Here is a 13,593-nt window from a genome sequence, read left to right on the forward strand (position 1 = left end):
GTTGGTAGCCACCCTGGGGATGCTGGGGTGCTTGCTGCTACATGAGGGTGGACATGAACAATTTACAAGTCACCTTTTCACAAATAGACTTATCACTCTGTGTCTGGCCTTTTCTGATGAGTTTTTTAGTTGCCATACTAGCACCTGTTGAGTGCTAGATCTTTAATATAATTTGTTTAAGTTGGCTTGGCTTAAAGCTTGCTCAAAAAAAAAAGATTCTGAAGAATGGTGTCTTTGGAGAAGAGAGAGATCAATCAGAATGAGGGTAAGGGTATAAAATGGGCCAAAGATATACCCATATGCATAAAGAATGTTTAAGAGTACCTGAAGATGAGAGAAAAAATATAACGGGAGGGGAGAAGCAACAGTTTCCAGGCAGGATGAACAATCAAACATATTCTAGGAAAACACATCAAGTCTTTGATGACACTAAGAAGAAGATGATGGGATTTTGCTATAAGAATTCAAGTTTTGTTTGAAAGTGGTTCTATTAATTGGTATTTATGCTTTTTTTTTTTTACTAATTATGTCAATAAGTAAATTCTAAGTACATAGTTCTTGATGTATCGAAACACACAGTAAAACAAAGATGACTAATAAATAAAAAAGGATTTAAAGAATTGGTATTAATGACTTAGGGCTCATGAAACATTTTTTAAATAACTGGTATGATAACATAATTATTTGATAATATATTAATACTGCTAAAACACCTTAGGAATGAAAGAAATCTTTCTGTCTTAAGGCCCTTCTACTTTAGTGCAAAGTAATGACTCCTAGACTTTTGGGCATGAGGTATCCAATCACTATTTGGTTTTGTATCATTTTGCCATACTCTTAAAAATTCCTCTCTGGCATTGATTTGTCTTTGAAATTGCAGAGAATTAAAATGAATTTCGCCTTAATAATTTCTGAAGAATTTTGTGACACACCCTTGAAATTATTGCAGACACCCTATTGTGTTGCTGAACTAAGGTTGGGAATCATCAGTCTAAGATTTCTGTAAAAAAATTAGATAATTGGTTGCATGTGTATTAAAATGAACTATTTTTATTTAATTAGGAATCACTTTAGCTGCAAAACTGTGTAAACTATAAAACTGTACAAATTTACATTAGATAATTTTATATCATATTAAGCTTATTAATTGATAATCAAATTATTTTAAAAAAATAACTTACAAAGCTGAGCAGCATCTGCATGGATAGTTCCTCCTTTGGGATTCAGCTTCTGGGTTTGAGTTGCAGGAATAGGTTTATATGACTGACCTGTTGCCCTATACATAGCCTGGACCCATAATGTCCTATCTTGATCATCATCGCTGGCAAATATTACAGTATCTCCTTCTTTAACAGCATTAAAGAACATCTGGCCACCCTGAAGTCCTGCAGAAATAGGTATAAAAATATTAAAATAAAATTTCTACTTCAATAAATATGCAAAATTAAAAGATGTTTTTTATTCCCTTTATTAAATTCCCTAACAGAAAATTACTAATTACTGACATAGAGCTATATGAGTAGTTTAGCATTTATAATGGTTATAGGCAAGAACTTATAATACAGAAAGGTACAAAAGGAAACCAAAGAAAAGTTTCATTTATTGTATAATTTAAAAATAAAACAATTTGGGGAAACTAACTCCCTATGGGCAGTAACCACTTGAAAATCACACATTTATTCCCCTACTGAAATGTATCTCATAAGTTTCTTGAAATATTTCTTATTAGAAAAGAGAGTCTCACTCTCTGAAATACTTGCTATTCTATTTGCAGGTGAAACACATGATCGAATTTCTAAAGAGAAAGCATCTCTGTATTATTGGGCTCTTTCTTGGTCAGCCCAGGGAACTCAAAACTGGTAGGAAGGATAAAGAACTGTACATGTTACATTAATTCTGTTAACTAACACACAGACTTCATGTGCTTTTTTTAATGTTTGACATTAACTTTCAAATTATACCAAAAAATAATTATTTATGGTCTTTTTAGAAGAGAAAAGACTGTCCCTCCTTCTTACGCCTTTCTTTCCAATGGTCAAAAACACCAGTACCGTTTAATAAGCACTGCTCAATCTCAGTAATTGACTTTTATTAGTTATGAATTGAATAAACATGTTTCGGATACTTAAAATTTTACTTGGCTGTACCCTAGTTCTTACTGGTAGAAGGATGATAAGATTTGAGGATGAAAGAGATCTTAGAAGTTACTTAGGCTAACCTCTTTGTTTTACACATGAGAAAACCAGGTTGATTAGCAAGAGCTGCCAGAGAGTAAGTAGAAGAACTGGGATTTGTTCCCAGGTTCTCCAACTGAATCTAGAAAGAGGCTAAGAGGGAGAGTTCCTATCATTAAGATTATTCCTGGGAGTTTTTTCCCCCATCCTAAGCTACTTGAGAGGTTTTTGGATTTTACAGAGAAAGTGCCTTGTTTATCTTCCAGAAAATCTTTACTTTTTCTTTTTTTTGAGTAGAAAATCTTTTTTTTTGGTCAGAGTCGGCCAAGACATCTGGGAAGTCTTAAGGGGTTACCATGTTCTTCTTAAGAAAGTTCAAGTGATACAGCTGTCATTAAGGGAAAAAAATATATCTATGTAGACATATTTGGAAAAACAAAGGACAACTAACGTAGCCACTGGAAGGCTTAAATAAACATAGAATAATGTACAGAATGAAGGGAATTGCACACTTAGATACATATGCTAGTGAAAAAAAAGTATAAATAGAATAAATTACCTGAGTGTGGATCTGTGTAGTCCACAGTATATCCTTCAAGCTGCATCAACTCCTGTGGCTCAGACTTCTTTTCTCTGTAACTGCACATAGCAAAGGTGTACTGGCTGACCTGCTCAAGAAAAGCATTTGTGGATGTGTTGCATTTTATCTATCAAATTCACCTTTCTTAACTACAAGATGGTAATTACCCTAAGGCCAGTTAAGTGGCACAGTGAATAAAGTGCAAGGCCTGGAATCAGGAAAACATGTTTTTGAGTTCAAATCTGGCTTCAGACACTTAGTAGCTGTGTGACCCTAGGCAAGTCACTTAACCCAGTTTGCCTCAGTTTCCTCACCTGTAAAATGATTAGAGAAAAAACTGGCCAACCACTCTAGTATCTTTGCCAAGAAAACCCCAAATGGGGTCACAAAGAGTCAGACACAAGTGAAAACAATGGAATGACAACAACAACAATTACCCTGTGAGGTTGTAACATGTAATGTACATATTAAAAATGATGAGTCTGTCATTTTTCACACTTGATCTTTAGGCCATATAATGCTATAAATATAATACTATGGTGACTAACAATTCCAGAATATAGCATATTGACACCAGTGGTCACCTGCCCATTCTTCAATTTTGTCTCTGTTTCCATAATTATTTTCTATAACTACACCTTTGGTGTGCCTCGAAATGAATTTGCAAAGGATCAAGAAGTAATAAATAGCAACATTTCTTCACTTTTTATGCATCAAAACTATGTACCAGGCACTATGCCAAACACTTTAAAAATAATCTCATGTGATTCTTGGCAGCAACTCTGGGAGGTAGGTGTTGTTATTCCCATTTTATAGCTAAAGAAATTGAGGCAAACAAAAGTTAAGTGACTTGCCCAGGGTCACACAGTCAATAAATGTCTGAAGCTGAATTTGGACTCAATTCTTCCTGAGTTCCACTGAGTCTCCCAAACCATATCTAACACATTATGTCCACAGCCTGGATGTTGTTGTTATTCTTCCTTCATTCTCCAAGAGGACCAATGATATCACGAGGGCAATACCTTGCCTTGAGAGTGAATTGGGTTTAAGTGAGGCAAAGTTGTCAGCCTTGCTCACTCAAAAGTCCAGTGGTAAGACACAAGTCAAGGTGATTGGTGGCCTCACAGGCTGCTATAGGGCAGCACCAAAAAATACCAAGGAAACCCAACAATTCAGCACCGTGTATAAAGTGAAGTTAAACAAACTTTGTTCTGGAAAAGTCAGGGAATAGCTTAATGTCTCTCATTGTAGTCCTCTTCTAGAGCGGCCCCCGTTTGAAGACTTGTATTGAAGCTTTGCAAAAGGAATTTATTTTATCAAAGTGGCCGCATTCTGACTTTTGGTTCAGAAAACATGGCTTCCCAACCTGTGGAGTAACAGTACAGGCTTTGTGGAAACCATTTTGGGGCATTTAGAGGGTTTCTGTTCCTAACTTTCAATCAATTTCTGGGTTCAAGATCAGTTTAAAAATATTTTAAAATGGAATGTACCAGAAGGATGAATTTATAGGAATTCTGACCACTGGGTAAGTAGGGAGATTACTGATCTCCCACAGATAAACTTCCCTGAAATGCTTTCACTGCTCTAAGGAACTGAAGGCCTAACCATATTTTTTGGTTTATATTATATTCTGCGAGCTTAATGTCCTCCCCTTCCCCCCAGGCCTGATAAAATGAAGAGATTAGAAGAGATATCCTCTAGACAAATATTTCACTGCCCTTCCCCCAAATCAGTGGTTGATCCTTTTCTGGCACCAGAAGAATTCTATCTCTTCTTCTACTAGATCCTAAACTAACTTAAGAGTGCCTTCCATATTCAGTTCCCCATATTTGGTTTTCTAGCAGTCCTTGTAGGAATTGGAGCACCATGACTTGGTGAAAATAGAATCACAGAGCAGTCAAGAAACTTGTGTGTACTTGATGCTTTAAAAGAGTAAAACTGGAAATATTCAGTACATTTTTAGTAAGGGGTGGAGAAAATATTAGAATTATAATCAGGAGTGCTGCACTTAAATTCTGAATCCACCACTTCTTGCTTGGTGACACTCCATTGAGGCCCATTTCCCATCTGTAAAATAGGCATAATCTTGCACTAACTATGTTACAAGTTTAGAAAATGTCCAATATGCATATTATTTGGTTAATGCTATCTATAAAGGGCATACATGGTAAATTTTCAGATGACGTGAAACTATGAGAGATAGTTAACACACAGACAAATACTACCAGGCTAGAAGGAGAAAGATAAAAGTTTTTTTTTTTTTAAACTAGGTTTTACTGAATTTTTTTTTGTTTTTAACATTACCTAGATTTCTCCTTGTGTTCCTTTCCACTACTAGAAAGTCATTCCTTAAAATAGTTTTTTTTAAATAGGAAGAAAAAAACATTTAGCAAAACCAATCAACACAACAAAAATCTCTCTCTCATTATATGTAGTATTCCACACATATCAAACCTGACCCTTCTAAAAGAACAAAGAAGAGGTGTCTTCTTATATCTTTACTTTGGAGTTAAGCATTTAAAAATAATTTTGCAATATTCCATTTTGATTGCTTTGGTTTTTGTAGTTTTTTGTAGTTATATGTGAATATGTATGTCTATATGTCTATGTACATACACACATATATTTCCTGACTTTGCTTACTTTACTTTGGATTAGTTTATGAAAATCATCCCACATTTCTCTGTATTTATCACCTACATAATATTGTACAGCACAGTAATAATCCATTAGTTTCATGTTCCATTATTTGTTTAGCCATCCCCTAATTTGTGGGCATTTACTTTGTTTTCATTTCTTTGCTGCCACAAAAAAATGTTGCTATAAACATTTTGGTATATATGGACCCTTTCTTTTTTGTTAATGACCTCTTTGGGACATGTCTGGCAGTAGAATCTCTGGGTCCAAGGGTTTAGATGTTATAGTAGCTTTCTAACCCAAATTCCTTTCTAGAATAGCTGGGTCAACACATAGCTTCACTGACAATGCATTAGTGTACCTTTCTTTCCACAAACCCTTCAACACCAACTATTCCTGTCTTTCATAATTACTGCCAAATTGTTAATATTGATACATTGCCTTAGTGTAGTTTGCATTTTTCTTATCATTAGTGATGTGACCCATTCTTTCATATGGCTGTTAATAGGTTGCAATTCTCTTTTTGAGAACTTTTTGCTCATATCTTTTGGAGCTTTTGGTTTGAACAAGATGAAAGTTAAAAGAGATAAATGTAAAGTTTTATTACACTTGGGTTCCATAAAGTCAACTTCACAGCAGCAACTCTGGGGGAGGAATGGCTAGATTCGGTTTCTCTTCTAGCTCTGCTAAACCTCCAAAGACCATGCCTTGGGAGTGGGGGGGGGGGTCCATTTACTCATCTTTGGAATTCCCGCACTGAAGTCTGAACTGTCTTGATTGGTGACTGAATACGATTGACATAGTCCACAATATCTAGTCATCCCAAGATTATATTTAACATTCTATTAAGTTATCTTCTTCTACTGTATGAGTTATCTCTATCATCCCCTTTTGACTTCTTGCTCTAGAAATTAAAATCAAATCAATACTATAATGGCTTTAGGAAAGGGTATTTTGATTACCTCCTCTTTGACTATATTTATCATTCTTGTATTTGTCTAACTTCTCAGATTAAAAGATCCCTCCCTGGCCACAATTTTCCTATACATGTTGTCTTTCCCTCTTAGAACATGGGTTCCTTGGTATCAGGTATTGCTTCTACTCGTTTGTGGCCTTGTATTCCCCTCAGCTTGGCACAGTATAAGCATTTAACAAATCCCTCCCTCCTTTCCTATCTCAGGAGGTGTTTTTACTTCATTTTAATTCTTTAAGTAGAGGCTAGATGTCCAGTTGTTGAATATGAGGTAGAGGCAGAGGTCAGTTTCCTTTCCAACTCTGAGATTTTCTTTAATTGAAGAATCTGCAGACCTTCTACAATTTGATTCTAACCACTTTATAAGATTAATTTGAAATGAACCATATTATTATTTAATTATTATTGCTCTTTAAAAATTCTAGGTTCTAGTCAAACTGATGAGCTATTCCCCAAACTCATCATCCCATTTTCTACCTCTGTGTCTTTGTACTGACTGCTCCTCCCTTTTCTCCTTCCCCATCCTGAAATTCACTCTATTTCTACCTCTATGAGCACTTCCATGAAGCCTTTCCTAATCCCCTGATTTGTGATGATGTCTCCTTTCTCAAATCAGTTTGTATTTGCTTAGCTGTGTACATGTCATATCTCTCTTCCTCTTCCTATAAATATAAGTTCCTTGAAGCAGGGGGCTATTTAATTTTAGTATTTATATTAATTACTAATAACTTTAGTATCTGTATAACTAGCTCCTAGTACATACTAGGTGCTGAATTGTTAAAGTTCAATTGATAAGGTAGTTGGGGGTGAGGGGAGAAGGAATCTCAACACAATATAATTTGTATGGTTAAAACCAGTAGGGAAGCAGGATATCTTCCTATTTAATGATGAGAAGGCACTCAGTGGCTCCTTGTTCAACATAATACTTATTTTTTCTCTCCTAATTTTTCTCACTCTCTCATTGTTTTTTTTTTTCCTTTCCTTTCTCTACCCCAAGGCTCTCTCTGTTTTTTTTTCCCTTTCTCTACCCCAAGGCTTGTCAGTAAGCCTCTAACCCAGAGACATTTGCTTAGCTCACAAAAAAAAGGCTACCTATCTCTGGACAATATGTAAATGGAATTTTTGCCATAACCACAAATACTCATTTATTGCTCAAAAAGAATCCTTCCTCTAGTTTTAGGGCAAAATTTCTTTGTTTAGTCATTAGAGCTTTTCAGCTCCTGAGGTTGAGTTTGGAGTTTTTTAGGTCTCCAACTTTTACTTTATTACATAATCCTTAAATCCTAATTCACTATATGCTCTTGCTCATGCTGAAGATTTTGTAGGAGGAGGAGAGAAACTATATACTTTTGAGCACTAAGTTCACTATTATAAGCTCTGAACATCTGAATCATTTAGGGTTTAGTTTGCATATAAGGCAACTTAAAGTAATAAAATGCAACATATACAGGAATTCAATAAAATTCTTTATATACCAAAGATTTCCCATGAAACATTATTCTTTAAGTTAAGTATAACTAAATCATGAAAATATGAAGAAATATCTCTTAAAATCAACATGGATTTTAAGTCCTTCCTGAACTTGTTCATAAGACTCTTGGAAAACTGGTCTGAAAGTCTTCTGACATATCACCACATGAACAATCTGGCCCCAGCTGAGAGAGAGATGAGGACGGCAGGAATGTCTATCTTCCCCGCATGGAAAGCAAAAATCTCAAGCAATTATTATTTGGAGCACACAACTACCACAGTGAAAGTTGCCTTTGCTAGAAAATCCAGCAAGTTTCATCCACTTCTTTTCATTTATTTACCTGAACTCAGAAGTAGGAAAATATCACCTTCGTCTTGAGAATCTTGTTTCTTATTCATTTCACCACCTCATAAAACTTTGCCCCTGTCTTCCAGATCCTGTACAAACTTGCCCCCTTCACCCTCCTCAGCCCATTTCTTTGTTGTTCACTTCATTCCCTGATTTTGTCGTGAGTCATTTTACCCTTCATCTTGGATTCTCCATCCATGAAAAGTGGATAAATGTATTTGCCACAAGTAGAGTGAAGAGTTATTTTTATAAACATTCAAATATATATATATATATATATATATCTTTTTCAGAAAGAACATTAATATTTTCAGTTGCTCAAATTTATATCTTCCCTCCTCAGCTAATCATTTATAGTCTTTTGGTGCAATAAATATATTTTGTTATGAGTCGATTTCAATAGACCCTCAGCTATGTTCAAAGGCATGTTCTATTTTCAGACAAAACATTAAAAACAGAACTCAGAAAATAGGTAAATTATGGGGCAATTAATCTAAAGATGGTAGAAAGGATATTTCTCTTCATGAAAAATGTAGTTATTGTAAATTGTGATATCCATTGGTACACTTAAGAGTTTTATGAATCATTAAGTAACTGCAGAGAAGCTAAAGGCTAAGTAAAGTTATCTGTCACTTGAAGAGCAATTAAAAATTGAGAAAAAGCATGCTAGTCAATTGGAAATGATTTTTCTTTCATTTACACATGCTTCAGTAGAGCTGTAGGTAGATGTGCCAGCTATCACTTTCTTCTATTAATATATTCAACATAACATTGTGGTATCATTTAATCCTAATTAATGAATGCCTGAATTGAAACACGTTTTCAAAGAAATCCACAGAATTTCAAAGTTTGCTGAAACCTGCCATTGCATACTGGAGGATGCTGAGAACAGGCATGATTTGAAGATGTATGGATTGTGAGACCTGGAGAATTTGTGTTTCCTTGGACCATTTCATGAACTAATTTAGATTGGAAGGAAACCACGATACGTTACATTTCTGAAATACCAAGTCCAAAGATGATGATTCAGAAGAGATTTTTAATAGTGTTTTCAGCACATGATAGAATCTTAGTATTTTAGATCCTTCAGGGAACTTAGAAGTCAAATGCTTTAATTCCTTTATTTGATGGAAAATTCAGGCAAAGTTATTTATTTCCTAGTGGCCAAACTAAATCTAGACTCAACTCTTCTAGTAGAGAATATCCTTACCTTCCCTCCTTCTCCCCACTTCCTCTCCCCCAAAAAAACAACTCTTATTGTTCTGAATTATTTTTTTTAAGACCTATAGTACATAGAATAAAGGCAACCATATCTATACCCTATTATATCAGATGTCCATTTCAATGCCTAGAAAGTTAACATTAATTATTCAGTTTGGCATTTGGTAAAGAATGTTGCAGGAAAAGTAGGGGTTAGAAGCACTGGTATTATCTGATTAATCAACACTTCTAGTTAACTAAGATTTAATTCCTGGTACCCTAGGTGACTACAATTCCTCTGGCTTTCCCTACTTAAATTTAGAAAGTGAATAAAAGAGCGGTGATTTGCATGAAAATCACCATTGTTTGTGAAACCACCAAGAGGCAGTTCCATTTGTACTTCTTTCCTCAGAAACAATGGTAACAACAAACACTAACTAACCCTAAACCAATCCAAGAACATTCTAAATTAACCTGGGTGTGATTACTAGATTTAAAATATATAGGAAAGGATAAGAGATATAATGGTTTCTAGAGCTTCCCAATTGGAAAAATGCCAGATAAAACAGCTTTTTCTGTAGCTTGAAGCATCTGTTTTCCAATGGGATTCAGCTAACTCAGAGAGTCCCTACCTTATTTTTATTAGTCTTGGAAAAGTCTGTTAGGAAAACTAAATAGAAGTCAATGATCCCTATGAGCTATATCACCTCCACTTACTCCTACATTTGAATAAATTTTTAACAAAAAAGTACCTTACTATTTAAACATTTTTAGTTATATTTAAAACAAACTGAACTTTAACACCAAAGATACACATTTTAAAATAACAAAACAGAGCAGAAAAAGAAAACCATATGCAAATCTGTGTATCTGTATTATAAATGGCCTCTTTTTCTCTTTAAGTAAATAAGAAATTCAACATGTTATCTACCAAGCTGTCCTGTTTGTCCATATTTCTTATGGACTTTCATTCTGTTCTCTTTTATGGATTTAAAAATTATTAATTATTGTCTTTTCTTTAAAAAAAAAACAACAACACTGCAACATTATGTTTAGTCCTCTTGTTCCTTCCAACTCTCTCTCCTCATTCCCGCCCAATCTAAAGAATGAAAATTTTGGGGCAGCTAGGTGGTGCAGTAAATCGAACACTGGCCCTGGAATCAGGAGGACCTGAGTTCAAATGCTGCCTCAGACACTTAACACTTACTAGCTGTGTGACCTTAGGCAAGTCACTTAACCCCAATTGCCCTTCCAAAAAAAATAATTAAAATTTAAGCCCCTGTACAAAGTATACTTATTTAAGCAAAACAAATCCCTTCATTGTCTAAATATAGAAATGTTTCTCTCATTTTGTACCTTGAGTTCAGCATGTTTCATCACTAAGTCTTTGGAATTATGGCTTACCAATAGTCCAGAGTTCTAAATATTTTTAAAGTATTTTTTGTTTTTTTTTTTAGAATTTTATTGTTACAGTATAAATTACTCTCCAGGATCTGCTCACTTCACCTACAACAGATGATACAAGTCTTCCAAGGATGGTTTGAAACAATCTCTTTTTTCATTTGTTATGGCTCAATAATATTCCATTAAAATCATACACTACTATTGTTCAGTCAAACCCTAATTTATGTGTACCCCTTTAGTCTCAGTTCTTTGTCACTACAAAAACAGTAGATCTGCACAGAAGAAACTTATGGGGCCAGATAAAAGGTTTATATTTAATAATAGAAACCGTAGCCCATATCCAACAGCTAGGGTTGACTCTGGGCATTAAGGTGATTATTATATTGGTAGCAATTATCAACAGATGGAGTAAGTGTGGTCTGAATCTCATGGCTATTGAGTTCTTCATCAAGGAAGTCTTCAAGGGTGGGGTATGAGGAAGAGACTATGAATGAGAATTTCAGGACTTAGTAAACATATAGAAGTACTTGTGGCCTATGGCATGCTTTATTCTATTCACTCAAGGGCCAACAGGGTGGTATGCTTGTTTTGATGTTTACCTGTCTATCTAATTAGGGCCACAGTCCTTAAAGAACTCCAGGGATTTTGATTTTGTGTGTAGGTATGGGAGCGCTGGCAGGGGGGGAATCACTGCAGTTCTAGAGAAAGAAAGACTAAGTTGAACAGAAAGAACTGACAATTTTTCTAAATAAATAAAATCTCCTACTATACCACAATATATTCCAGATATCAAGCTCTTTTCCCCATCATTAGAACTTTTCCAGAAATTCCATACCTCCTAAGAAACTTTCTATCTTTTCTGCCTTAGCCCTATTGGAAATCAGAGAACCCATGGGTATTCACACAGCTGTACAAAATGAACTTGGAGTCAGAAGACTTCACTCAGTTCTGCCTTAGTCATGATTAGCCATATAACATTGGAGAAGTTATTTAACCTTTTTGGTCTCACTATCTGAAAAAGAGAGATAGTGATGACTACCTAGATAACAGGGCTTTTATAAGAAATGATAAACGTAAAGTGAAATGGAAATGTTAGCTAAAGTTATTGCCCAAAACACATATTTGATGTCAATGCTTTATTTTTGTTGTATATTAAGGTAATACTTTTTAAAAAAATTTTTCAAGTTAGGTCAAAAAGCATTTATTAAATACTTATTATTTGCCAGGCACTATATGACATGCTAGGGATACAAAAAAGACCAAAAACATAGTTGCTACCATCAAAGAACTTACATTTTAATGTATATTTAATGTAAGATGGCATGTAAGCAACTAGATACAAAGAAGATATACACAGAGTAGGCACAAGGTAGTATGAACAGGAGAGGCAGCAGAAGATATGGAAAGGCTTTCTGGAATAGGTGGCATTTGAGCTGAGGTTTGAAGAAAGTTAGGAAAACCAAAATGTGGAGAGTAACAGGGTCAAATATTAGGATGTGGGTGACAGCTAGTGTGTGAAGGCATAAAGAAGATTCAATGTTATGCTCAAGAAACTTCAAAAAGTCCAGTTTTGTTGGAACATAGCACTCTTGGAGGAAAAGAAATTATGAGACTAGAAAGGTGGGAAGAGGTCAGGTTACAAAGAGCTCTGAATAATAAACAAAAAAAAAGACTATATATTTGATCCTTGGGATATTAATGAGTGACTGGAGCTCTTTGAGTGGGTGGAGAAGAGATAATGTGTTCAGATCTATACTGCTTTAGATGGGAGTGGTATCTGATTATACTGTTAGAGTTAACATTATGTAAAGTATTTTGCAAAACTTAAAGAGGCATATAAATATCAGTTACCTGTGCTAAGATTTTTGGGACAACCAAGTTTATGTGTTCACACCTATGGTTACTCAGTGTAGGTAGGAAACTCGTGGTGTGGGAAATCTCTCTGTAAATGCAGATAGGCAACTCAGATGTTAATATTCTAATAAATAAAATAAGTTACCTCAAAAGATTCTTGTAAATATTTGACTCAGACCATTTGTCAAAGGCATGATGCTATTTCATGTGTACTGAAAATATACTTGTGTTTTAAAACCATTTAAAATTGACCTTCCAGGTAGAAAGTCTGTCTCCTTTATGACAGAATTTTGTTGCATAAACTGATATTTCTGTTTTGTGTTTTGCTCTCAATCTCTAATTGAACATTTGAGTTTGAAATCTGAGGTTATTTTGCAAAGGGTAAAGCTTAATTTTTTTAAAGTAAAATAATTTTGAAGCATTGAATATGAATGAAAAACTGTGCAAAGGGTTGAGCTTTGACCAAATCATCCTGTTTTTTAAAAAACTCCTTCCTAATCCAATAAAAGTAAATTAAAGTTGATAATGATCAGGTAATTCTTGAGCCATGGTGGTTTTTTTTTTTTAAGTTTTTGTTCATTTTGATGGCTCAGTCTCAGCCAACATAATCTGACAAAGTTAATTGGGTCTAAAGAAGTAATGGGGAGGGGTGGCCAGGTAGCACAGCGAGTAAGAGCACCGGCTCCAGTGTCAGGATGACCTGGAGATCAAATCCCAGGCTCAGACACTTAGCACCCACCCAGAAATAACTGGCCGTGTAACCTTGAGCAAGTTACTTAACCCCGATTGCTTTATATAAAAAAAAAAAAAAAGAAGTAATGAGGAGTGTAGATGGGAGAGTAATAAAATACTAACTACCATTAGAGTTGTCACTAGCAATTAGGATATCTGACCCACTTGGTAACAGAAAATGGTGCATTTTGGTTCAGCATGCTTATGTATCCCAAGGACG

At 34.9% G+C, this 13,593-nt stretch overlaps 1 protein-coding gene across 3 annotated transcripts in view; it reads right to left on the minus strand.

The window, feature by feature from the left end:
• CADPS2 (calcium dependent secretion activator 2) overlaps positions 1–13,593 on the minus strand; it is a 729,035-nt gene that overhangs the window by 218,627 nt on the left and 496,815 nt on the right. For all 3 annotated transcript variants that reach the window (XM_069087109.1, XM_069087108.1, XM_069087107.1), the window contains exons 10-11: positions 2,734–2,842; positions 1,182–1,385 (exon numbers count right to left, since the gene is read on the minus strand). In XM_069087109.1, coding sequence (XP_068943210.1) covers positions 1,182–1,385; positions 2,734–2,842 — 313 coding nt within the window. The remainder of the gene's footprint in view (positions 1–1,181; positions 1,386–2,733; positions 2,843–13,593) is intronic.

Source organism: Petaurus breviceps, unplaced genomic scaffold (assembly GCF_028583685.1).
Source record: "Petaurus breviceps papuanus isolate PSGF00001 unplaced genomic scaffold, PetGlider_PUasm1.0 181, whole genome shotgun sequence".
Lineage (NCBI taxonomy): Eukaryota > Metazoa > Chordata > Mammalia > Diprotodontia > Petauridae > Petaurus > Petaurus breviceps.